The sequence below is a fragment of the Mirounga leonina genome, unplaced genomic scaffold (genome assembly GCF_011800145.1).
Source record: "Mirounga leonina isolate KUSES-001 unplaced genomic scaffold, KU_Mleo_1.0 Mir_151, whole genome shotgun sequence".
NCBI classification, from domain to species: Eukaryota; Metazoa; Chordata; class Mammalia; order Carnivora; family Phocidae; genus Mirounga; species Mirounga leonina.
This window is the reverse complement of record NW_023270377.1, coordinates 56,676,872-56,704,296: the sequence shown is the minus strand read 5'-3', so window position 1 is coordinate 56,704,296 and position 27,425 is coordinate 56,676,872. Positions and strand designations below refer to the sequence as shown.

The 27,425-nt window shown below is 43.0% G+C and overlaps 1 protein-coding gene across 3 annotated transcripts; it reads right to left on the bottom strand.

The window, feature by feature from the left end:
- Positions 1 to 462: 462 nt before the first annotated feature.
- On the bottom strand, positions 463 to 17,350 carry CHRNA1 (cholinergic receptor nicotinic alpha 1 subunit). 3 transcript variants are annotated; one of them, XM_035007722.1, is made up of 9 exons: positions 17,268 to 17,350; positions 11,850 to 11,995; positions 11,719 to 11,763; positions 10,138 to 10,247; positions 7,701 to 7,896; positions 6,999 to 7,236; positions 4,271 to 4,494; positions 2,662 to 2,901; positions 463 to 2,335 (listed from the first exon to the last, which is right to left on the bottom strand). In XM_035007722.1, the coding sequence occupies exons 1-9, from the start codon at positions 17,308 to 17,310 to the stop codon at positions 2,204 to 2,206; spliced, it is 1,374 nt and encodes a 457-aa protein (XP_034863613.1). In that variant the 5' UTR covers positions 17,311 to 17,350; the 3' UTR covers positions 463 to 2,203. The 3 variants fall into 3 exon arrangements, with proteins under 3 accessions (XP_034863613.1, XP_034863612.1, XP_034863614.1); XM_035007721.1 differs by lacking the exon at positions 17,268 to 17,350 and adding an exon at positions 13,382 to 13,655; XM_035007723.1 differs by lacking the exons at positions 11,719 to 11,763; positions 11,850 to 11,995; positions 17,268 to 17,350 and adding an exon at positions 11,355 to 11,428.
- Between the last annotated feature and the right edge of the window lie 10,075 nt (positions 17,351 to 27,425).

The following is a 27,425-nucleotide window of genomic DNA, read 5'->3' as shown; positions in this document are numbered from 1 at the left end:
CAAAGGTGAAAGCCTTTGATGTGGTGACAGACTGATGGGATCGATATTTAGGGGCTGATGGAACTACACGCCGTAGCACTGTGGTGTCCACTCAGGCTGGCTCTCCTGGCCAGGAGGGAATGTGCCTGAGGGCCTTGCTTTGCGGGGAGAGGGGTTATTTGGTGTGACGGACATAGCACAAGAGCGGAGTGAGGTCTGGTGTGTCACCAAATCGCTCTGTGACCTGAGGGAGGTTACTTCTGTAAGCCTCTGTGTCCTGAGAATGGAAGTGACTTTTCAGGTCCTTCTCTGAATCAACAGTCAGTCCTGGGAGACTAGGCCAGATTAGGCAAGTAGCAGATTCTTTTTTGTACATCTAATTGTGGTAAAATATATATAACATGACAGTTACAGTTTTACCATTGTTTTCATTCTTTATTTTAATTGTGGTAAAATATGCATAAAATTTAACATCGTGACCATTTTTAAGTGTACAATTCAGTGGCATTAAGTACATTCACAACGTTGTACAACCATCACCACTGTCCATTCCAGAACTTTGCCATCCTCCCAATCTGAAATTCTACCCATTGAGCAGTAACTCACCCCTCCCTCTAAACCCTGGCAATCTCTATTCTACTTTTTCTGTGAATTTGCCTCTTCTGGGTACCTCATATAAGTGGAATCACAAGATTTGTCCTTTTGTGTCTAGCTTATTTCACCAAGTATGTTTTCAAGGTTGATCCATATTGTAACATACATCAGAATTCCTCTTTAAGGCTGAATAATATTACATTGTATGTATATACTGCTTTTCCACTGCTGGACACTTGAGCTGTTTTCACCTTTTGGGATTGTGATTTCACGCTCTGTGAACATTGGCATACACATGTCTGTTCACGTCCCTGCTTTCACTTTTGGGTATATACCTAGGAGTAGAATTACTGGATCCTATGAAAATTCTATGTTTAATTTTTTGAGGAACCACCAAACTGTTTTCCCTTGAATTTACTCTAAAATGAAAGCACTCTGTCCTGCCATGGGTGTGTGCTCGAGAATTCCATGGAGAGGTAGCTCGAAACCACCTGGGATCGGAGAGGCCACCCAGAGCCCAGGGCTGCCCACTTTCTACTTCTGGAGTGAATTACATTGTGGCTGGAAAGTGGCTATGAAGAAACATCCTTTTCTCTCCTGTTCACTTGTCTGGAATTTTAAGAATGGTGGTGGTATGTGCATACATGTCTGATTTCATTGATAGAACAAAAACCCCAAGCAGGACTAGATGAGGACTGGGGGAAAGGGCAGGAGGTTTAATTGGGAAGGGCAGAAAGGTGGTTGACACTAAGACCGAAGCTCTCCAAACCCTGAGCAGAGTTACAGGATGGCCTAGATCAGGTGAGCAGGGGCCAGGGGAGCAAGTGAGCAGATGAACTGACCCAGCCCTGCGCTGCTTTGAATCCACATTTGGTCTGGGTTCAACTCTCAGTTCTTGTCCTTGCTAGTCTGGGCAATGAACTTAGGCTTCTCAAGTTCGGCTTTCTCATTTGTAAAATTAGGGACATTATGAAAGTCAGGAGGATGGAATAAAACCACATTCCTGAGACAATTCCCACAGTGCCTGGCCCTCACACTCGGTATAGCTCAGGAAGCTAGCTGGCTGTGTTCCTCAAGCCTTGAGCAGCATACTCAGGTGCTGTGTTAGATTGGGAAGCCCCTCCCTCACCTCCCAGCTCTAGAAATCTGCTTTATAGCATGCGTTTTTGATGCAATTTGCATTTTGGTGGCTGTTTTAGAACTTAGTGGTTGCCTTTCTACAGTTTCCTTTTCTCTCTGAATCAAATGCTTTATCTTTTGGGGACTGGCAGATGGGCTTACTTGCATGTACAAAACTGACTTTTAAGCAAAGGACACATTCTTTGCTTAAAAAAAAAAAATAGAAAACCTGTTATTCTGGGCAAAACTCTTCCAGATGCCTTTGGAAACGAATACATCTTGTTAGTGATCCCGTTTCATGTACTACAAAGGGCTCACTCTACAGGCAGATAGAGCCGGATTGAAGAAGTACTGTGAAAATACTTGAGGCCATCACCTTATGTAAATAAAAATCATTATCATTAATCATAAATACAGAAAATTCGATGTCTGATAAGTGAGCTTGTATCAAAGCAGACAGATATTTCTGTCTTCCCCGCCTTTCTCTTCTCTGCCTAGTGCTCAGCACTGCTCATCCTTGCTGATTTAATTCAATGAGCCGACCTGCAAACACGGCCAGGGTTCCAATGATACAGACGAGCATGAAGACTCCAAGGAGAATGTGGTCCATCACCATTGCAACATACTTCCATTCCTCGGCCACCTGGGAGAGAGAAAAGTGTTAGAATTTCCTTCAGGTGGTCATTAGACTCACAGTGTTCACGTTATGCATCGTCTGTGGTCCACACAATTTGCAGATCTCAAAGCCCTCGACATCCCTTGGCTGGCATGGTGATCTTTATCATTCCAATAGATTATTCACAATGAGATGGCTCACGAAGGCGGCTTAGAGGTGGTCACCAAGGCACATCGGAGGTCAGCAGCTGCCTCGTGAATGCCAACCTACCCGTCAAGACAAACCCGTCCATCTGTGCTCAAGTATTTGATCATTTAAGCCTGGAGGTGTGGGTCTCAAGGCACGGAACTTACGTTGTTGGACTCCTGGTCTGACTTCATGGTCTCTGCGATGTATTTGACTCCTTCAATGGCACTTTTTACCTCGGGGTGTTTGATCAGGGGAGAGTGGAAACCCATGGGTGGAGGCCCTGGCTTCCCAGAAATGTCAGAAATATCAATGTCTTCTGTAAAAATCTTTTTGTCTTGTTTTTCTCTGGATGGTCTTTTCATTGTGGAGAAGAACATGATATTTGGGATAGTGTCGATAAAAACCTAACATAAAGAAGAAATCCATGCATGAGAATTATTGCCAACAGGGCAAGTATCAAACTCTGACTTTGAATTAGCAGCGTGACTTTAGGCAAGTCATTTGGCTTCTCTGGGCCTTAGCCTCTTTGTCCTTAAAACAAAAGGACTCTACTAAATTTTCTTAAAGATTTCTTCAGGCATATCTTGTGGCCTGACAAATTACTACGGTGAGTAGAGATGAGGCTGTAATGTGAGGAGTTCGCCACTGGAGGGAGCCTGTGTGCAGCTATTGGACTCAATGAGAAGCCATTGATGCTTAAGCTTCCAGCCCTGCTATAGGTACCTGCTGTTTTCAAAGCCATATGTTAGCAGGATAATATGGTTAAAGAAAAGGTCTTTCTGGCTAAAAGAGTATATAAGTCTCCAAAACAGCGACTCTGTTTTCTTCCATTTCTTGTTCCTGAAGAAATGCAACATAGGTGTTGACAGGAGTCATGTGAGTCTTTATAGATACAGGGACTGATTGTCTTCCCAAAAGAATACATTGCAAGCAGTAGTGTTTCTGTCAGTTCATGACAAATCTTTTGCCTGCTACAGAAAAGACCCTGGAAGCTAGTGTCTCTGTGAAGTTTTATTTAAAAACTGACATATTGGAGGGCGCCTGGGTGGCTCAGTTGGTTAAGCGACTGCCTTCGGCTCAGGTCATGATCCTGGAGTCCCGGGATTGAGTCCCGCATCGGGCTCCCTGCTCGGCGGGGAGCCTGCTTCTGCCTCTGACCCTCCCCCCTCTCATGTGCTCTCTCTCTCTTTCTCTCTGTCTCAAAAAAAAAAAAAAAAAATCTTTAAAAAAAATAAATAAAAATGCAAATACAAAAAAAAATTTAAAAACTGACATATTGGAAATGTTAACACACTTTAAATTTCAATAATGTAAATATTTGAGACCAAGTTCCTCAGTGACACTCACTTCTTGACAATTTCTTGTCAAGCACTCCCTCCATCTCTAGTTCTTCTATTCTCAGCAGATAATTTCTCCCAGCAAAAAATAAGCAGTCTGTTCAGAGATTGGAAGACATACAAACAGAAATCTCAAGAATATCATAGCATTTGACTAAAAAGACAGTGACTTACCTTCTCTAATCAAAGGGATTATTTAAGCTTGAATTTGGAGGGGGCTTTGTTAATTCTGTTTTTCTTCTGTGCCTGGGGAGGCTACATGAGTTATTTATTCCTAGAAAGAGGCTAAAGAAAGTTCCTTCCAGAAATCCCCTCAAAATCCCCAGAAAGGACTTTCAGTTCCTAAGTACCCACAGTGGTTAACCAGAATTCCACTGGCCACGTGGAAGGAGAGATGTTCTTACGGGCAAGAGTTTGCAGGGCCTTGCTCACTCACCTTGCGTACCCAGTCAGGCATGACGTGGGTGCTGGGGGACCGGTGATGTGTATTGATGACAATGACGGTGATGATGATGGACGCTATGACAAACACCATGGTGAACAACATGTATTTCCCAATCAAGGGCACGGCACTGGAGGTGGAAGGGATCAGCTCCACGATGACCAGGAGGAACACAGTTAAGGACAGCAGGACTGAGATGCTTAGAGTCATCTTCTCTCCTGGACAAAATGAAGAAGAAATACAGCCACTCATGTATTATGGGCTGAATCGTCGTACCCTTCAATCTTATACATGGAAGTCCTAAGGCTCGGCACCCCCGTGACTGTAGTTGGAGATGAGGCCTTAAGTCAAAATGAGTTGATTAGGGAGGGCCCTCATCCAGGATGACTGGTGTCCTTCTAGGAAGAGGAGATTAGGACAGAGACACCCACAGAGAGGAAAGACCAGGTGAAGACACAGGGAAGACAGCCATCTGCAAGCCAAGGAGAGAAGCCTCAGAGGAAACCAAACCTACTGACACCTTGGCCTCCAGAACCACGTGGAAATAAATTCCTGGCGTTTAAGCCGCCCAGTTTGGGGTACTTTGTTATGGCGGCCCCAGCCAGCTCATATACCACAGACCCCAAGGGTGAGAGCAATGTGACCTGCGTGACGCTGGGGAAATTTCCTGGGCAGAATTTGGTCCTTTGAGACCTTACGCACCTTAGCTCTGCTGACAGAGGCAAGTGGCAGGCATTTCCATGAGAGGCTGCCGAACAACCAGTGGCTGCTTGATCTCATGTCCCAGAATTCTGAGGCTTGGAATTCAGGGAACCAAGTACACCCAGCTGTGTGACGGGCTAGACTCTGGGTGGCAGTGTTCTGTCTGCAGCAGAATGTCATCAGCCTCCCAAAACGGAACCTGACCTACTTGTTACCCAGCAGATGGATGGGCAAACCAGAAGTACACGTGTAGTTTTCTCGTTATGGGAGGAAGCTGCAGGACCAAAACCAAGAAAAGGACAAAACCAATGAACTACTTACTTTTTCACATTCATCTAAGAGGACAATTTGTTTTTTTTTTTTTTTTCTTGTTCTGTTTTTCATATTAAGGGATCAGCGATTTCCCTGCCCCAACCTCTTTTCACCAGGCCCTATAATTTCAGGGTGAACAATTCCCTGTTAGAGTTTTGGTATGGCAAGTGAGGAGGGAGGGGCTGAATGGGAATATTTTTGTGGGGACTGACCACCTGAGATGCAGTTAGAGAGCCTTTGGAAGGGACTTTCCTTGGCCCGGTCCTGCTATTTGTCTTGGGAAACCCTTGTGTTACCCTGTTCTCCTCCTATACTGGATGCTTCCAGATGCTATGAGTATCTACAGGATACAGAGTGGATGCAAACAAGAAATGACCAATTCTACCTAGTTAGGACAAGTCTACCTAGTGGGTAGGAAAGTCTTTAAAAGTGAAAAAGGGGACAGAATTATAAATATGAAATATTGATCAAGTTACATCAAATTTCTCGATTAATAATAATGAGAATAAGAGCTCGCATATATCATGCGTTCTCACTGTTCTAAATGCTCTTCAAGCGTAAACCATTTCACATTTACAGAAACTCTGATTCGTTTCCATATTGCCCTGACTGGCATTTTCTCTCTTCACTTTAAGAAGCTTCATTTGATTAGAAAGTTGAAAAAAAATTGTGTTTGGGATCATTTATTTAAAAATAAATACAGTCATAAATACAATGTGCATTCTGTGGGCAAATTCTTTTTTTTTTTTTTAAGATTTTTTTAAGTAATCTCTACACTCAGTGTGGGACTTGAACTCACAACCCGGAGATCAAGAGTCACATGCTTTACTGAGTGAGCCAATCAGGAACCCTTGTGGGGCGAATTCTGCCTTATTCTCTACTGTGGCCTTGCCGCATAACAACTGTTCAACAAATACGTTGAATGAGTGAGTGTATATGAATCTTTTTTTTCCTTGTTGGAAAGCGGGACTTAGACTTGTGTGTGTGTTTGTCATTTTGATATAATTGTTACCTGTCATAAGTTTGAGGACTGTCTGTACCACCTTTCTTTTTCCTACTTGTCTGCCCTAAATTGTTTATGAGCAGTGACTTCAAGCAGGCACTCCTGTACCCTTTTCCCCTTTTCTGCAGATTGTTGGTATTTGGTGAAATTATGTCACAGATGTGATTACCCAGTAGGAGGTAAGGAAGTTGCTCAGGCTGATATGTGAGAAGGAATTGCCACTTGGGAAGTATGGTCTTGTGTATAAGATACTGCCATCTGGAAAACAGACACACAAAAGCTATTTTCAAGTGGCAAGCAGTGAGCAAAAGAGGCAAGACTTGGATTAATCAGTATATAGTCAGTGGCTTCGTAGGGGAAGTGACATGAGGAGTGTCTGTGACGCAAGCCTTACCCAGCACATTTCTGGGCACACAGTAGGTATTCAGCAAGCAAGTACTGGTGGTTATTCACATTGGACTGAGCTGTGTATGTGCGCCTCCGGGCTCATGTTCAACTCTGCCTGCCCTGTAGTCTGCTCCAGCTGTGAGCTCTAGCCACAGCGACTCACCACGGAACATGGCCACTCAGTAAATGCGTCCTCCCAGGGATGATGATTGGGCGTGTCTGCCTGTATTTGTTTATTAGCCCATGATTATTTCTGCTTTCCCCCCAAATAGCAGCACGAGATGCGTCAGCAGCAGTGGCCATGGCAGTGGCACCCACCTGAGTCCGTGGGCAGGTAGAACACCAGGCCAGTTAAGAAGGAGAAGAGCAGGCAGGGAATGATGACATTGACGATGAAGTAGAGGGGTAGGCGCTGCATGACAAAGTGGTAGGTGATGTCCAGGTAGGGGGTGGAGGGGCAACAGGCATAGAACACCCAGTGCTTCCAGCCCCGGGACTCCTTGATCACCCATTCTCCACTTTCCATGAAGTTGCTTAGGTCTGGTTGGTCACTTTCCTGAGAAGATAAAATGAAACTTTGAAATCCCAGCTGTGTCCCCTTGAGGAGGGGTGGGTTTCAAACTCAGCTGTAATAAAGCAACAGATTGCAGTGCTGTTGGGACTGGAATGGGACCCAGGAGGGTCACTTCCAATTTGGGGTCTTTCCTATAAAATAAGGGGGGTTTGGACCATTGGGATCCTCCATGTTGAACACACCTTCAAGTCACTTGGGAACTTGACAACATATTGGTGCCTTACTCCCACCCCAGACTGATTCAACCAAAATTCCTGGGACCAAGTTCGGGCAGAGGAATGTATGTGAGCTCCCAGGTGGTTCTCATGTGCACACACCGAACTGTTGAATTCGATGATCCCCAAAGGTATAACTGGTGCTGAGACTGGGATTCTGGAGGGACAGAGCTGGACACCTGGATGACGCTCCTCCTGCATCCAGCCCCATCCTGTGAGGTCAGCACCTACCGGGTTGATGGCCACCACCGAGCCGTCATAGGTCCAGGTACCCAACTTCATGCTGCAGTTCTGTTCGTCAAAGGGAAAGTGGGTGACGATAATCTCACAGTAGCTTTTGAAGATGGCCGGGGGTGTCCATGTGATATGGCCGGTGTAGTCCAGGAGCACTTTGGTTAACTTGACAATGGCAAAGTCGCCATCTGCACTGCAGTTGGGATCAAAGAGGAACATGACTCCAAGTGACGGATGAGCCGTCAGTTCTGCGTGGGGATGTTAGCAGGAGACAGCTGTTAATTATCCAGGTGCTAATTATAGATGCTTTCATTCGGGGAGTGTCACTTTTTTTTCATGGCAACGTTTCCCAAATTTATCTGATAATCACTGGGGTGCTTGTTTAAAATACAGACTTCTCAGCACCATCTAAGCACTAAATCAGAATATCTGGAGAAGAACCTAGGAATCTACGGCTTTAAAGAAATAACAGGTGATACTATATACCAGATGTTTTCTTCCCAGTCCTCAGTAGTATTTGTAATGTTAATCTCCATCTATCCCTTCCCCAATATACTTTGAAAGTTAACTGGGAAAAAAAAAACACGGGAATTTTAAATAAAAACAAGTCCAGTGGCTCATGACTGTGGTAAGCAGGTTAAAGAAAGGCTCTGTTATCTTTTTCAGAACTATCTAGAATTCAGTAGGGTAGAGTCGAAAACTCAGAGTGCTCCTGGGTCAGGCAGGTGAGGAAGGGGTGAGGGGTGAGAGGAGAGCCTTCTCTCCTCTAAGGAAGGTGCCACTCAGCTTTGCTGTGGAGCCCTCTTGTGAGGGAAGGATGATGCTGCCAGATATTGGGATTCTTCCTTGGAACCTGGAAATCTGGAATTTTTTTAATCCAAAGTTTCCATGCTTTTGAATAAGGGATTTTTCTACAGAGACTAGAACTCCAGAGTTTAATGTAATACTGTTCAATTTTCAAGTGTTGGCGCTAATTTCTCATTTTAAAAATCCACCATGGTAGAGGGGCGCCTGGGTGGCTCAGTCGGTTAAGCATCTGCCTTCAGCTCAGGTCATGGTCCCAGGGTCCTGGGATCAAGCCCCGAGTCAGGCTCCCTGCCCCGCTTGTGCTCTCTCTCTCACTCTCTCAAATAAATGAGTGAAATCTTTTTAGAAAATAACAAATAAATAATCCACCATGGTAGGTAATAAAAAATAACAGGCCGTTTCTGTGGGCCTTATTCAGTGGGCAGTCCACTTGATCCCAAACAGCCTGTGAGTTGGGGCCTCGGCCAAAGGCATTAGAATAAGTGTTGAAGAGCTGGGTGGGGTCTGCCCTGGGGGACTTTCAGGGACCTATGGCATATGTTGGTGCCTCACTTCATAAATCAGTGGTTTTTCCCTGGGGTGGAGTTGAGGCACTCTCCAGAAAACTGTGCGGTTCTGGACCTTCCCAAAAGAGCCCCAAAGAGCAGAGGGCCACAGGATCATCTACATCTGTCTCTGTAAGCTAGTAAAACTGGGTTCTCTACCCACCAGGGTGTTCCCGAGCGAGCTTGTCAAGAGGACCTGAGGACTTTAATTGCTTCTCTTAGATTCTTACCGAAAGAGAAACTTACTAACACCAGACACTCTGCTCTATCAGCGTATTTGTCCAAAAACTTTACACAAATGATTGGTTAATCGGGCTCAAGCTTGAGTCTCAGGTATCACTGGGAAATATGTAGTAGAAAATCAAAGTAGGAGGGTCGGCCGTAAAGGGTGTCCTTTCCATTCACAAGCCCTTGCTGCCCTCCCTGGTCAGTGTGCGAGAAGGCACAGCCCGCTTGCATAGACACGCACTGTGTGTAGACTGTCAGACTGCACATCCTCCAGCCCGATGGCGGATGCTCCCGCCCAGGAAGGATGCTCCTTGAAATGAACATTCTCTGACAAATGAAGGGCATATGATAATGAACCTGTCATTAGACCAGAGTGTCTTGCATCACATTATAATTTCACAACATGCAGTCTGTCACGGAGCCCGGTGGATGGGCGACGCAGGCCTCCCCGGCCATCAGCAGCACGCGATGTCTCGGGATGCCGTGAGGATGTGATGGATAACCACCCCAGGAGGTTCAGACCTATTGGTAGGAAGGGCGTTTAATTCCAAGGAACTCAATTAGATGAATTTGGGTTCCTTGGATAGTTGCCATACACCCTTCAGGAGCTCTCAGGGATTAAATGTCCCCCACCCCACAGCCCCGATTCAATTTGGCTCTGATAATTGTTTCTATTCATAACATGAGACACCATATGGCACCCCTAGCATGTCAACTTGGCTCTTGGTTTTTAAGGGTTATTTAATGTGAACAGTGATGAGAAGCATACTGAGAGTGGCAGCCCTTCGGATAGGGCACTTGGGCTCCACCTGCCCCAGGAATGTCCCCCTCTCCAGCCTATTTGTTTTGCTTACTTGTTATAGAGAACGAGGTCTGGGCGCCAGATCTTTTCTGAGGGAATGTGGATTTTTTTCACGCCGCCATACTCCTCTGGATTCCATTTTAGGTTGTAATCCACCCATTGCTAGAAATGAAGACATTTCACTAATAAAAAGAGCTAAAAACATTTAAAAAAAAAAATCTAAGTTTATCAAGCGGTGTCTGGGCGGCTAAGTCGGTTAAGCAGCCAACTCTTGATTTTGGCTCAGGTCATGATCTCAGGGTCGTGGGATTGAGCACTGAGTCTGCACAGAGTCTGCTTGAGACTCTTTCTCCTTCTTGTTCTGCCCCTCCTCCCTGCTTTCTCTCTCTCTCTAAGATAAAGAAATAAAATCTTTACAAATAAATATCTAAAGTTATCAAGAGTTCTGATGGTATATGATAGTTTGGATATTGACAGAAATTGTGCTCCAGTAAAAAGATTTGATTCAGAATTCACGTTTCACTTTAGTAAACGATAAAAGCAAACACTTCTGTAGTACTGACTCCATGCATGCTCCATTCTGAGCATTTTACATAAATCTATGAGTTAGTCTTCACAATAATCCTATGAAGGAAGAGTGATTATTGACCCCATTTTACAGATGAGGAAACAAAGGTACCCCAAGTCACACGACTGGGTGGTGACACATCTACCATGCCACACTGCCCACCCCAGGAAAAGAGAATGACCCTATTGTGAACATTTCCCTCAAGCAGACAATATCATCTTTTAAAAGTATTATATTGTTTCCTACATTATAAAAGTCATACATGCCCAATGTAGCCTATTCAGATGACACAATGTTATGAATTGAACTGTATCACCCCAAAACTCATATGTTGAAGTCCTAATCCCCAGTACCTCAGAATATAACTTTATTTGGAGACAGGGTCTTTATAGAGGTAATTTGGTTAAAATTAGGTCATTGAGGTAGGCCCTAACCCAACAGGAGTTGTGTCCTTAAAGAAGGGGACATTTTTTTTTTAAGATTTTATTTATTCATTTGACACAGAGAGAGTGAGAGATAGAGAGCAAGCACAAGCAGGGGGAATGGCAGGCAGGGGAGGAGCAGGCTTCCCGCTGAGCATGGAGCCCAATGTGGGGCTCAATCCCAAAACCATGGGACCATGACCTGAGCTGAAGGCAGCCGCCCAACCAACTGAGCCACCCAGGCACCCCAGGAGGGGACATTTGAAGACAGAAACATATTCGAGAAGAATGCCATGGGGACATGATGCTGGCCAACTATAGGCAAAGAAGAAAGGCCTGGAAACAGATTCCCCCTCACAGCCCTCAGAAGGAGCCAGTCCTGCTGATAACCTTGATTTTGGACTTTTGGCCTCAAGAACTGCAAGAGAATAAGTTTGTCTGTGGCTTTGTTTATGGTAGCCTAACAAAGCACTAAGTAAAACACACACGCACCAACAAATATGATCCATAATCCCACAACACCGAAATATTTACTTGCATCATGTTGGTATGCATCCCTGTTACCCAAATTGATTCCCCCTGGGCCCAGGTTCAATCCCAGGGTGAATACAAACGACATCAATGCACTTATCGAGCTGCATACCTGTTTCAGTCGCACGTTGGTTGTCACAATCTGATTTACTTCATCCTGAGAAAAGATAAGACCGCATCTTCAGAGGTAAGGAGGGGAGGCCAGGGTGAGGGGTGCGGGAGCCCCGAGTGCTATTGTCTCACCACGTTGATGAGCTGGATCAGCTGCAGGCCCACGGTGACCTCCACAGCCTGGCGGTGGTCTTCCACTGGCCGCACCACACTGTTATAATCTTCAAATAGCTTTGCCACCAGGCGGGTCTCATGTTCGGAGCCCAGGACGAGGCCAGCTGGGACAGCAAATGACACATACACTCAGATTCTGCTCCCCAGCCGCCACCAACACTAACATGAGTCACTGAGGCATGACCAGCAAATGGAAGGCACACGGACCCCCTTGTTCAAGGGCTCCCAATGCAGCTTTTATGGTCCTAAGTTCCTTTCCAGTCACAGCTGCTGGTGTGGTCCCTTCCCGGTGGGGTGTGCCAGATTATTGTGACACTTGTGCTCTAAACAGATGACATTCCTTAATACAGCTGCTGGCTGGAATCAGGTTTGCTGGATGCACACATGCAAGAAGAAAAGTCCACACAAAAACCCATCTCCGTATTTCAGGGTCTTGGCATGGGGTAATGAAATCTCAGGTTGGCCAGCCTCGGATCTCAAAATGCTGTGAACGGCCAAAAATTGATGCCGGTTCCTACCCACTAGGATGGCGAGAATTCACAAAATTGAAAGCAGTGAATATCGGTGATATTATGGAGCCCTCATATGTTGCTGGTGAGAATGTGAACGGTACAGCCACTCGGGGAGACAGTTTGGCACACAAGTTACATGCAGAGTGACCATATGACCTAGTGATTCCATGCCTAGGCATATCCCCAGAAAGACTGTCCACATAGAACCTTGTACACCAGTGTTCGTGGAAACACTATACATAATAGCTGTATTATGTATAGTGCAACTCGATATACAACTCGAATGCCCATCAACAGATAGATGGATGAACAAAATGTGGCATATCCATGCAGTGGAATATTATTCACCCATTAAAAGGAAGTGTTGATTTATGCTACAACGTGGGTGAACCCTGAAAATATTATGCTAAGTGAAAGAAATCAGACACAAAGGAGCACATATTGTAGGATTCCACTTATGTGAAATATTCAAAATAGGTAAATCTGCAGAGAGAGCAGATTAGGGATTGAGGGGACGGGAGAAAGGGGAGTAACTGCTTATGGGTATATGGTACAGGGTTTCCTTTTGGGGTGATGAAAATGTTCTGGAACTAGATAGCAGTGATGGTTGTATAACATTGTGAATGTACTTAATGCCACTGAATCATACACTTTAAAATGGCAATTTTAGGTAATGTGTATTTTACCAGGACAAATCCTATGTAATGTGTATTTTCCTGTAATTTAAAAAAAAAAAAAAAAATCACTGCTGGTGAGTACACGTCCCTGTTAAGTGACATAGAGTAAAAATCATGTGCTTTTCTGACCTGGATTTGGGGCTACTATGGAGCATGAGTGACTCCTGAGAATCTTTACTACATTTTCCTTCAGGATGCTGAGCAATATTATCTACTACTCTTGGACCCCACAGCCCTTTTCTGTCCAGTGTTACACGGGGCTCACCAGCCTCTGGTGAGGCAGGCAGACCGGCATTCTTACCTGAGATCTGAGAGGCTGGAAGACTTGTCCAAGGTTCTGTGGCTAGGGCAGAGCTTGGAGCGAGCCTTGCCATTTTGCGCTCTGTTCCCGCACTAACTCAAGATACCATGAGTGTGTCGTGGGCTGTCCTGGAAATTGCACCACTGTCCTAGCATTGTTCCAATGAGAAAAAGCATTCTCAATTCCAACAAGTGCCTTATGAAGGATCTTCATAACTTTGTAACTTAAGCCTTACGTGGCTTGAGGATTGCTTGTTCAGGGTTAGGAGAGGAAGCAGACACAAGATCCACTTGCCCTAATGCACGTAACCAGATCCCTCCCTTCCGCAGGTTATTGCTAAAGCCACCATACCTTCTCCTTTGGCCAAGACAACTTTAAAAACTGAATGAGTGAGATGCTTTCCTTTTTTCCCCAGTAGTGTTAATCTATTGCCTCTAAGACACGTTATTATTTTTCTTTATTATTTTTCTCCTTGAATCTTCAGTTTGAAAGTTTGTCAACAAAATAAGTAAAAAGTAATTACTTTTTCTATTTTTAATAACTAATAAAAATAATAGCATATCCAGCTGTTATGTGCAGACAATCTTCTGTGTGCTTTATATGTACTAACTCTTTCAATCCTCATAACTGGGTGGGGTAGGTACTGTTCTTGTCCTCGCTTTATAGAGGGGGAAATTGAACCTTAGAGAGGTTGAGTGAGTTGTCCAGATTTCATAAATGGTGGAGTCAGGTTTCAAGCCCACAGCCCATACTCTCAACCACTAGTTCACATCCAGAACTTTGGATCATCTTGAAATAACCAGTGTTATGCAATGAGTTGAAACATTTTCATCCTCACAAAAATGTGTATTTTGTTGGTAGAGCTTCACTGATGGCCCTTTATTTGTATTATTGAATCCTTACAATAATCCTAGGAGATAAGTCTTTACTCCTGGTTTACAAGTGAGAAAACTGACATTTGGACAGTTTTGGCATGTGTTCATGGTTCCCAGCCAGTTGGAAGTAGGACTAAAAATGCAGGCAGTCTGACCCCAGGGTCTGTGCTCTTTACTACCTCCCTAAAGATAAATGTATCATTTCCATTTGGATTTTTGAAGCTTTCAGTATAGCTTAAATGTCTGCATTATGACCTTCCTGGACTCTAGGTATGGAACCTCTGACCTCGCCTACCTCATTTCTAGTTGCCCAAACTTCCTGAGCCCAAAAGAATCCATTCGGCACTTACACATAACATCTCGCCCAAACCACCTGCCCCCTGCATTCAGCGCCCTTCAAGTTTGCATGTTGTACAAAGACCCAGTTTTTGTTGTCACCCCATTGAGCCCCTGGGACATGGCAATCCTCTGTCCTCCATACCTGTCCACCCTGGACCCCTCCTGGCCCACGGGTGGCGGGGGGAGGGCAGGACCATGGCATGGGCCACTGAGTGCCGTGGCCACTGAGTTTGAAGCTATTGCTTTGGCACTGCCTGGGCTGCTTATTTTTAAGTGACTGTTTATTCCCCTTTGACAGGAAGAACATACTAGAAAGCATCAGATAGAGCAGATGGTCCACATTATGAAGCAGGAAAACTATGCAGGCCAACTCTATGGTCCACTGGGGAGAAGGGGAAGACCGGGGAGACAGGCCTCGTCAGAAATCCAGTGACATTCGCTTCCTCCTCTCTCAGTCTCACAAATAACAAGGGACCCTGTTCCTTCCATAATGCATTTCTAAGGAATTTCTGTGGAGGTCTCCATGTCTCAGATTGGGTTCATTGGTGGTGGTGGTGGTGTTTTCCTTTTTCCTCCCCAGAGCAAAGCAGAGAGAGAAAACACACAGGACTTGAAGTCAGAATTCTGTGATTCTGTTCCCAGCTCCAGTGTGGTCTGGGTAGTCAGACCAGTTCTTCATGGAGTCAATGAATCACAGTAAATACTTTCTTAAAGACAGGGTGTAAATTGATAAACGTACAGACAAATAAATAATGTCAAAGTCTTTCTTTTCAGCAAGATCATATGGTAATCTTTATTCAGATGGTGTCCACATTACTTCATTCGTCAAGTATTTATTGAGCACTTACTGTGTGCAAAGCATTGCTTTAAGAGCTCTGAGATATTCAGAGGTGAATCTGATACGAATCCTATCTTTCTACCCTCACGGAGACTGACGTGTCATTTACATAAATAGCTAGGAACAAGTTGGAAAGTAATATGCCATAAGAAAAATGGCAGTGAAGTACTTAGGATTCCAGAGATGGAAGAGAGGAAGAGGTTGTAATCCAAGGTGCTGCGTAATTAGAACAGAGATCATTATGTGGTAAGCTAACATAAGAAAAAGTGCCCTGATGTGAATGAGAATTTTGGCCACAAAGAACTGAACCAGCCACAGTTTCAAAGTGTTCTTTTTGTACCGTACTGGTTCAATTTGCATTTTTATGGAGGAACAGCCTACTGGACTTGGCGAAAGGAATTCTGAAATGTTACTAGTTACTTTGGGTAATTCTTATCTCAACCTGGTGCTGTATTTCTTGCTACCTTTGGCAATTTCAGGCTGGGTTTTCTGACTAGGCGCAGCATAAATAGTCTCCAATGGATCACATTCCAACATTTGTAAACTAAGCGACCCTGGGCAGGTCAGTTCATGTCTTTCAGCCTCGGTTTCCCTGTAATAACAAATTAAAGTTGTGGCACTGCCTCAGCTAGCTCTAAATTTCTATGAGCCCCTATGTGAATTGATACGGGGAAACTCTAGGTTTGATCTAAATATACATCACATACCTTTTTAGATAGGTAAACATGCATTTTCCCGAGGTCTTTGGTGTCCAGAGAGATCGCTTAAGGATTTTTATGTGTAAGCATATCACTTAAGAATTTTCATCGGGTGTAGTCTCTGCAGGCGAGCACGCACACACGTACATGCACACACATATGTGCACACACACACCACACCAACAAAGGCCAGTTTTAGCTGGATCAAGTCCAAATCCCACAGGCTGTAATTTATCCGAGTTTAGGCTATTTCCCTGAACTCTGCTCTTGAAAAACATTAATAATAAAGCTCTTTACCTTTCTTTGCGCAGAAGGTATGTGTGTGTGTCAGAGCAATATTAGAGAAGAGAAATCACAGAATGTCAGCTGTCTTGTTTCTCAGGTGAGATGATATCACCAGTAAACTTTTAAATGAAGCAATCAGCAAACATCTCCTACTTCCCTCTACCGGAAGTTTGGGATTAAGGGTAGCGTTTCAGCTGCTGTGTGGTGACACATTCCAGAGGGGAATGCAGGTCAAGGGCTATGCAAGGTTTTATAGTTTCAATTCCAACCCAAACCTACATAGAGTGAAACAGTAGGGCAGAAGTGCATTCAAACGAGCTTTTTTTTTTAACTGCAGAAGTTAAAAAAATTACCAAATATCTGATCTCTTATGGAAAGAGTTTAGTTACAATTATTAATAGGTTTCTCTCTCCAGCACATGCAGCTGTCAATCAGTCCTCTTCATTACCAGAATTCTCCCAGAGCAGTAAAAGGACTTGTTACCCAAATTGTCTGCAATTATAAGATGCCACTCTGAGTCCCTGTAGTTGCTCCAAGATGAAAGCCGCTCCTGGATGGTAGCAGGGGTGCTGAGTCTGATCAGACGGGTGAGGCGACCCTAGGCACTGATGGCGGGCGGGGCCTGCCTGTCTACTCTATAGCCTCTGACCAGGCAGCTCCCATTTTCACTGGACAACACAAACTAGAAATCTGTATCCACAAGCTGAATCAAGCCAACAAGAGTGAGAAACTGACAGAGGAGCCTCAGGCTGATGAAGCCCTGCCATTCTGTATCCCCAGAAGCAAGACACAGGTCCAGGGACGTCTCATGCTTCAGCCTCACAGGAGAGCCCCGCGACCCCGGCACTCACCTGAGCAGAACCCAAGGAGCAGGAGGAGCAGCTGTGGCTCCATGGGCCGTGGGCGCTGGTGTGGACTGGAGGTGAGTGGTGGCCTGCCTGCGCTGCTTGCAAGCCCTCTCTGGCTGGAAGCTTGGCTGCTAGAGGGTTTGGAAAGTGAGTCGGCTCAGTGGAGCTACTGTCTTACACCACCTGTTTGTGGCAGTGACAGCTGGGCTGCCCAGAGCCCTGGAGCCCAGGGACTTGCTGAGGGCCTAGCAGTATTACAGGGTGCCTCACTTTACATAATTGCTATACCCTTGATAAGTTGAGGGTGAACTGCATTGTATTTTAAATGCACCATGAGTTAGGTTTAATAATTTCTTAATTGTTAAGAAACAACTTAGAGTAGACAATGAATTATTTTGAATGCTGAGCAACCCCCTCCTTTTTGTATAAACCAGACCCTCATCTATGTGGATTGATTTGGATCAGCGTCCCTAGGGCTGAGTAGATCATCAGCTGTTTGTGTAAGACGCTGATCATCCTAAATCACGGAAGTCCACATTCCACACACAGGACAGTTCATTTGCTTGGTTCATTCTAGACTGAGTGTGCATGGGGCTTTTGTGCTGAATAAATTTGAGAAGAGTGGGGTTGGTGCCGAATCTACTGTCGGAGAATTCCACGTTTGGTTGGGTTTGGTTTTTAACAAAGATGGCTTCTTCCATAAAACTGGTTTTATTGGCCCCTGGAGTGGCTGTTCCAGCCTCTGTCTCTGTATCAGGCAGTACCTGTCCCATGGCGCGCTATTAGCGGGAGCTAACTGCCCACTTCCCACGTACTGTCATTCAAGTGAAGCGTAATTAGCGACAAAGTGTCCCACTGCATAAACATTTGTTCCAGGCTCCTACTCTCTTCCATCCATTCTCTGCCTACTCTCACTCAGGGAAGCAAAGAGTAGAGTGGTTCAGCTTTTCAATTTCTTTGTTAAAAAACAACCACCACCCTAAAAGCCAGCAGTTAGTAATTACTCAGTCTGAAGAGTATTTTTACCAAAACAGGGAAGGAAGCAGTTATTTAAAGAGACCCTGCCTGTTCCTTCCTTTTTCCCCAAACTGAATCAGGTGAGGAAGGTCCCTCGTCTCAAGTCCAAGGACAGCTTCCTGACAAATCTGCCCATTCTGGTGAGTCCAAACAGAGCATTAGAGAAAAGGCTTGGAAGGTACAGGAGAGAGCCACACATTGACATTATTTATATTTTTTCTGTTTAAGTTGTGGGATATCGCTCACTGTCCACTAAAAAATTGGTTCTCTCCTTTCCAGGGTATTGCACTCTGACTGCCTAGGAAAAAATACATCCTTCCACCCAGTTCTTGCATCTAGATGGAACCATGTGACTGGATTCTAGAAAATGAAATGTGAGGAGAAATTTTGAGACTCACAAACCTTTCAGCAGAGCGCATCCATGCTCTTCTAGTCTTTTCTTTTTAAAGTATCCAGTATCGGGCATCTGGGTGGCTCAGTTAGTTAAGCATCAGTCTTCGGCTCAGGTTATGATCTCAGGGTCCTGGGATCGAGTCCCACATCAGACTCCCTGCTCAGCAGAGAGTCTGCTTCTCCTTCTCCCTCTGCCCCTGCTCCCCCTGCTTGTGCTCTCTCTCTCTCTCAAAAAATAAAATCTTTATTAAAAAAATACAGTATCCAGTATCATTAATAGAGTGTTACATTAGTTTCAGGTGTACAATATAGTGATTCAACAACTCTATGCTTTACTCAGTGCTCATTGCAAGTGTACTCTTTTCTTCACCCTTTTCACCCATCCCTCCACTGAGTTCCCTCAGGTGACCACCTGTTCTCTACAGTTAAGAGCCTGTTTTTTAGATTTGTCTCTTTTTCCTCCCCTTTGTTCATTTGTTTTGTTTCTTAATTACACATAAAAGTGAAATTGTATGTTATTTATCTTTCTCTGACTGACTTATTTCACAATAATGCTGCAATAATCGTAGGGGTGCATGTATCTTTTTGAATTAGTGTTTCTGTATTCTTTAGGTAAATACCCAGTAGTGGAATTATTGGATCATAGGGTAGTTCTATTTTTAACTTTTTGAGGAAACTCCATGCGGTTTTCCAGAATGGCTGCACCAGCTTGCATTCCCACCAACAGTGTAAGAGGCTTCCCCTTTCTCCACATCCTCACCAATATCTGTTGTTTCCTGTGTTGTTTGTGGTTCTGTTTTTTGTTTTTTAATTTATTTCATTTCATTTTAATATTTTATTATATATTTGCCAGAGAGAGAGAGAGAGCACGCAAGTACAAGCAGGGGGAGCGGCAGGCAGAGGGAGAAGCAGGCTCCCCGCTGAGCAAGGAGCCTGATGTGGGACTCGATCCCAGGACCTTGGGATCATGACCTGAGCTGAAAGCAGACACTTAACTGACTAAGCCACCCAGGTGCCCCTTCGTGGTTTTGATTTGCATTTACCTGATGACCAGTGTTGGGCATCTTTTCATGTATCTGATGGCCATCTAAATGTCTTCTTTGGAGAAATGTCTGTTCATGTCTTCTGCCCATTTTTTGGTTGGATTACTTGGTTTTTTTTGGTGTTGAGTTGTGTAAGTTCTTTATATATTCTGGATACTAACTCTTTATTGGATATGTCATCTGCAAATATCTTCCCCCATTCAGTGGGTTGTCTTTTAGTTTTGTTGATTGTTTCCTTTACTGTACAGAAACTTTTTATTTTGATGTAGTCCCAATAGTTTATTTTTGCTTTTGTTTCCCTTGCCTTGGGAGACATATCCAGAAAAATGTTGCTATGGCCAGTGTCAAAATCCTGTGCTCTCTGCTAGGATTTTATGGTTTCATGTCTCACATTTAGGTCTTTAATTCATTTTGAGTTTGTTTTTGTGTATGGTGTAAGAAAGTGGCCCAGTTTCATTCTTTGCAAGTAGCAGTTTTCCCAACATCAGTTATTGAAGAGACTGTCTTTTTCCCATTGCATGTTCTTGCCTCCTTTGTCAAATATTAGTTGACCATATAATCATGGTTTTTTTTCCTGGGCTCTCTATTCCGTTCTATTGCTTTATGTGTCTCTTTTTGTGTCAGTACCATACTGTTTTGATTACTATAGCTTTGTAGTATATCTTGATATCTGGGATTGTGATACCTCCAGTTTTGTTCTTCTTTTTCAAGATTGCTTGGGTATTCAGGATCTTTTGTGGTTCCTACAAATTTTAGTATTGTTTGTTCTGTGAACAATGCTGTTAGTATTTTGATAGGGATTGCACTGAATTTTTAGATTGCTTTGGGTAGTATGGACATTTTAATAATATTTGTTCTTCCAATCCATGAGCATGGAATATCTTTCCATTTGTTTGTGTTGTCTTCAATTTCTTTCATCAGTGTTTTATAGTTTTCAGAGTATAGGTCTTTTACCTCCTTGATTAACTTTATTCCTAGATATTTTATTATTTTGGTGCAATTGTAAACGGGATTGTTTTCTTAATTTCTCTTTCTGCTACTTCATTATTAGTGTATGGAAATGGAATGGATTTCTGTATATTGATTTTGTATCCTGTGATGTTACAGTTCTAGTAGTTTTTTGGTGGAGTCTTTAGGGTTTTCTATACATAATATCATGTCATCTGCAAATAGTGAAAATTTTACCTCTTCCTTACCAATTTGGATGTCTTTTATTTCTTTTTTTTTTTGTCTGATTGCTGTGGCTAGGACTTCTGGTACAATGTTGAATAAAAGTGGTAGAGTGGGGGCACCTGGGTGGCTCAGGCAATTAAGCGTCAGACTCTCAATTGCAACTCAAGTCTTGATCTCAGGGTTGTGAATTCAAGCCCCATGTTGGGCTCCAGGATGGGCATGGAGCCTATTAAAAAAAAAAAAAGTGGTGAGTGGATATCCTTGTCTTATTCCTGATCTCAGGGGAAAAACTCTCAGTTTTTCACCGTTAAGTATGATGTTAGCTGTGGGTTTTTCATAAATGGCCTTTATTATGTTGAGGTATGTTCCCTCTAAACCTACTTTGTTAAGGATTTTTATCAGGAATGGACATTGTAGTTGTCAAATGCTTTTTCTGCATCTATTGAAATGATCATATTGTTTAAATCCTTTCTCTTGTCTTTTTTTTTTTTTTTTTTTTTAGATTTTATTTTTAAGTGATCTCTACACCAAACACAGGGCTTGAACTTACAACCCTGAGATCAAGAGTCACATGCTCTACCAACTGAGCCAACCAGGTGCCCCTATTCTTTCTCTTGTTGATGTGATATATCACACTGATTGATTTGCAAATATTGAACCACCCTTGTATATTGAGAATAAATACCACCTGATGGTAACGAATGATTTTTTTTAATGTATTGTTGGATTCAATTTGCTAATATTTTGTGAGGATTTTTACACCTATGTTCATCAGAGATATTGGCCTGTACTTCTCTTTTTCTGTAGTGTCTTTATCTGGTTTTGGTGTCAGGGTAATACTGGCCTCATGGAATGATTTTGGAAGTTTCCTTTCTCTTGAATTTTTTTGAATAGTTTGAGAAGAATAGAATTCTTTAATTTTCTTTAAAGAACAAAACTATTTAAATGTTTGGTAGAAGGGCTCCTTGAGTGCCTCAGTAGGTTAAGCGTCAGACTCTTGATTTCAGCTCAGGTCATGATCTCAGGGTTGTGAGATCAAGCCCTGCCTCAGGCTCTGTACTGGGGGTAGAGCCTGCTTAAGATTCTCTGTCTCTCTCTCCCTCTGCCCCAACCACCCCCTCCAATAAATAAATAAATACATGTTTGGTAGAATTCACCAGTGAAGCTATCTGGTCCTGGACTTTTGTTTCTTGGGAGTTTTTTGATTGCTGATTCAATTTCATGGCTAGTAATCTGTCTGTTCAAATTTTCTATTTATTCCTGATTCAGTTTTGACAGGTTATATGTTTCTAGGAATTTATTCATTTCTTCTAGGTTGTCCAATTTGTTGATATGTAATTTTTCGTAATATTTTCTTATAATCCTTTTGTATTTCTGTGGTATCAGTTGTTATTTCTCCTCTCTCATTTCTGGTTTTGTTTACTTGGTGGACTTCCTTCCTTCCTCCTTTCCTGATGAGTCTGTTTACAGGTTTATCAATTTTGTTGATCTTTTCAAAGAACCAGTTCCTGGTTTTATCAATCTCTCTCTCTCTCTCTTTTTTTTTTTTTTTTTAGTTTCTATTTCATTTATTTCTGCTCTGATCTTATTTCCTTCCTTCTACTGGTTTGGGATTTTGTTTGTTCTTTCTCTAGCTCCTTTAGGTGTAGGTTCAGTTGTTTATTTGAGATTTTTCTTGCTTCTTGAGGTTGGTTTGGATTGCTGTAAGGTTCCCTCTTAGAATAGCTTTTATTGCATCCCAAAGATTTTGGACTGTTGTGTTTTCATTTTTATTTGTCTCCACATATTTTTTGATTTCCTCTTATTTCTTGGTTGACCCATTCATTGTTTAGTAGCATGTTATTTAACCTCCATGTATTTGTGTCCTTTGCAGATGTTTTTCTTGTGGTTGATTTCTAGTTTCATAGTGTGATGGTCAGAAAAGATGCATGGTGTGACTTCAATCTTTTTGAACTTATTAATACTGGTTTTGTGGCCCAAGATCTGATTCTACTCTGGAGAATATTCCATGTACACTTGAAAAGAATGTGTGTCCCACTGTTTTATAATGGACTGTTCTGAATATATTTGTTAAATCCACCTGGTCCGAAGCTACTGTTTTTTTATTTTTTATTTTATTTTATTTTTTAAAGATTTTATTTATTTATTTGACAGGGAGAGACACAGTGAGAGAGGGAACACAAGCAAGGGGAGTGGGAGAGGGAGAAGCAGGATTTCCGTGGAGCGGGGAGCCCGATGCGCGGCTTGATTCCAGGACCTGGGATCATGACCTGAGCCAAAGGCAGACGCTTAACGACTAAGCCACCCAGACGCCCCAAAGCTACTGATTTTTTTAATTGATTTTCTGTCTGGATAATTGATTGATGTAAGTGGGGTGTTAAAGTCCTGTACTATTATTCTGTTATTGTCAATTACTTCCTTTTTGTTTGTTTTTAGCTGCTGTATGTATTTGGGTGCTCCCATGTTAGGTGCATAAATATTTACGATTGTTACACCTTCTTATTGGGTTGTTCCTTTTATGATTATGTAGTGTCCTTCTTTGTCTCTTGTTACAGTCTTTGTTTTAAAGTCTAATTTGTCCAATGTAAGTATTCCTACCCTGGCTTCCTTTTCACTTCTATTTGCATGATAAATGCTTTTACACTCCTTCACTTTTTTTTCCTTCCTTTTTATTTATTTACTTATTTATTTATTCTTCCAAATTTTTATTTAAATTCTAGTTAGTTGACATATAGTGTAATATTGGTTTTGGGAGTAGAAGTTAGTGATTCATCACTTACATATAACACCCAGTGCTCAACACAACAAGTGCCCTCCTTAATCCCCATCACCCATTTAGCCCATTTCTTCACTTTCAATCTGTATGTATCTTTAGGTCTGAAATGAGTCTCTTGTAGGCAGCATATAGATGGGTCTTGCTTTTTTATCCATTCGTATGTCTTTTGATTGGCAGTTAGTCCATTTACATTTAAAGTAATGATTGATAGGTATGTATTTATTGCCACTGTGTTACTTGTTTTATGGTTGTTTTTGTAGGTCTTCTCTGTGCCTTCTCTTGTTCTCTTTTCTCATAGTTTCCTGGCTTTCATTAGTGATATACTTGGTTTCCTTTCTATTTTTTGCATATCTATTACTGGTTTTTGATTTGTGGTTACCATTAGGTTTATATGTAACATCTTACACCGATAGCAGTCTATATTATGTTGATGGTTGCTTAAGTTTGAACCCATTCTAAAAGCTTTAAAAACTTTTTAAAAAAGTTTTTATTCCTCTCCCCACCATGTTTTAGGTATATGGTGTCATACTTTCCATTCTTTTATTTTATGAATCCCTTGACTGATTTTTATACTTAATTTTATAGACATACTTTTGCGCTTCCTTCTTTTCTTACTCCTGCTTGTGGTCTTTCCTTTCTTCTCAGAGAGTCCTCTTTAACATTTCTTGTAAGGCTGATATAGTGCTCATGAATTCCTTTAACTTTTGTTTATCTGGGAAACTCTTTATCTCTACCTCTATCCTGAATGATAGACTTGCTGGATAGAATATTCTTGGCTGCAGGGGTTTTTGGTGGTTTGTTTGTTTGTTTAGCATTTTGAATATATCATGCTTCTGGCCTGCAAAATTTCTGCTGAAAAATCAGCTGATAACATTATTGGGTTTTCCCTTATGTAACTGTTTTCTTTTACTGCTTTTAAAATTCTCTCTCTATTAGTACTTCTTGCCATTTTAATTACTATTTGTTTTGGTGTGGACCTCCTTGGGTTGATTTTGTTGGGGGCTCTCTGTGCCTCCTGGCTCTAGATTTCTTTTTCCTTCCCCAGATTTGAGAAGTTTTCAACTATTATTTCTTCAAATAAATTTTCTGCCCCCCTTTTCTCTATCTTCTTCTGGGATCCCTGTAATGTGAATGTTATTATGCTTGATGGTGTCACTAAGTTCTCTTAATCTATTTTTATTTTTATTACTCATTTTTCTCTCTCCTGTTCAGCTTAATTGCTTTCCATTGCTCTGTCCTCCAGGTCCCTGGTCTGTTCTTCTGCTTCTTCTAATCTGCTGTTCCCTCTCATGTATTTTTAATTTCAGTTATTGAGTTATTCACCTCTGATTGGTTCTTTTTTATGTTTTCTGTCTCTTTGTTGAAGGTCTCACTGAGGTCCTCCAGTCTTTTCTCAAGTCCAGTGAGTATCTTTATGACCATTAATTTAAATTATCTATCTGGGGCACCTGCCTGGATCAGTTGAAAAAGCATGCAACCCTGTGTTGTTAGTGGGCCAGTCTGGGGCCATCTTGGGCTTGAGTCAAGTCAGACCAGGTGTTTGCCAGAGATGCAGTAGCCCCAAAATGCAAGGACTCTCCCTGTGTTGTCCTCTGAGAAGCTTTTGTGGGTGGGCCAGGCCTGCAATCAGACCAACTCTCGGCTCCCAACCCACTGCTGGGGCTGAAGTCTGACTGGTGTGTGTGGTTATCTTCCCCTCTGCCCAGGGCAGGAGTCACTTTGGAGTGCCAGCCTTGTGGCACTGCTTCGGATAGGCTTTGACCAAAGGCATGTTGGAGAATGCAGTTCTGCGGGAGAACTCGGGGGCAGGGCGTGCAGTGCCAGAAGGTCCACACTGGTCCCCTGTGGGAGGGGAGCTGCATGTGCCTGGGAAAACTGCCCAGGCTGGGGTGGAGGGGACAAGTCTACAGGAGAGCATAGGGGCAGGGTGTGCTATTAGCAAGCTAGGTGGAAAGTGTTGGCACTCTGTTGGTTCCCGCAGGTGTCTGTGTATCTAGGCTGGGTGTGGGGGAGGGAAATGGTGCCCATCAGCTCTTTTATTCTTGGAGAAGTCTCCCAAACTTCCCTGCTCTTCCAGCACATGCTCTGAGATTAGTAAAAAAACCTCCCTCCTGTATACCCCAGGCATTTTCCAACTGCTGCTTCTATGCTGTGTTTCCACAGGGCTGTTTGTTTTGCTGCCTCTTTAAGGGTGGGACTCAGTTTCCTATCACTTTCCTGGCTCTGCCAGAACCAAGTCCACTGATTTTTTCAAGTTCCAGGTGTTAAGTCCCACTGATTATAAAAAACTCATGAAGCCAGGCCCCTTGAGCTTTCAAAGCCAAATGTTATGGGGATTTGTCTTCCACATGCCGTGCCTGGGGTGCCTGGGGTGCCTGGGGTGCCTAGGGTGCCTAGGGTGAGGGTCTGTTTCTCTCCTCTCTCCATGCCAGCAGCATTTCTCCCTCCTGTGGCCAATTACAAGGGTCCTTTTGGCTCCCAACACCTCTTTGCCCTTCCTATCCTCTTTGATGTGGCCTCTTCTCTACGTTTAGCTGTGGAGAGTCTGTTTTGCCAGTCATTTTCTGGCTTATTTACACCGATGTGGGTGTTACCTAGTTGTATCCATGGGGTGAGATGAGCTCAGACTCTTCCTGCTCTGCTACCTTTAAGCCTCGTGCTCTTTAGTCTTCTGACTAGCTGGAATGGACATGAGCCCATTGGAAACCACATGTTGGAGGTGACTTTGCTTTCAACATCCTGGATCCTTGAATGACTTCATGGAGAAGGACATCCATTGACCTGTCACCACCCAGCTCTATTTCATGAGTGAGAACAAAACTTTCATCGGCTTAAGCCATTGAATTTCTTGGGTTTATTTATACAGTAGCTAGTGTCATTAGTATTACTGCAAAATTTACTCCCTTCCATTGGGGTTCTGAGGTTAAGAATAAACCCTAAAAAAATAGCATTGCAGAGGGAGGCAAGAAGATTGGTATTGGAGGCTGACAAGATGAAAACCCGTGTTATATAATAGCAAATTATTTAATAAAACTGTCGTCCTCAATTACTTGGTGAGCAAAATGTCTACTGAGCCATGGCTTTAAAAGAGGTTGGAAAACCCAAAGATAGTGCACAATTGTTCTTATTTGCTTTGCTTAGTGTGTCAGCATAAGGGCCAAGCTCAGGCAAGAATCGGCTGCTTTAAGAGGAGAGATGAAAGGAAATAGAATAAGTCCAGAAATTTGAAGCCTTCTGCTTTGAAACCCAAAATATAAGTGATAACAGAAAAAAGGCTTTGAGCAACAAAAGCCCATTAAGACTTCTTTTTAAGCAGATAGTTTCACCAATGCAGTTTAAGGATGCTTTCTTCACACTCAAGACTGTTTTTTTTCCAGATAGCTTCAAGATGGTTGCCATTAAGTTGAAGGAGAGAGGCAAGGGGGTTAGGATGCAAAGAAGTAAATCAGGCTTGAGAGTTAGGTCTAGTGAAGAACCCTATGTGTGCATACTGGCACATGGAAATGACTGAAAACAAATATTTCAGAAGCTCACGAAGTGTTGGAAGGAATTGTATTGCCAAAGAGTTCTTGAACCCAGACTAGAAAAATTTAGGTTGTTCAGGCCTTAAAACAGTCCTTGGGCGCCCAAACATGCTACAACAGTTGTACAGACTCCAGGGAAGGCACTTTCCCTGCTGCCCACTTCAGATGTGGCCATGGAGATGCATGGGCAAGCAAGACCTGCAGGGGAGCCAGGAGCCACAGAGAACAACAGACA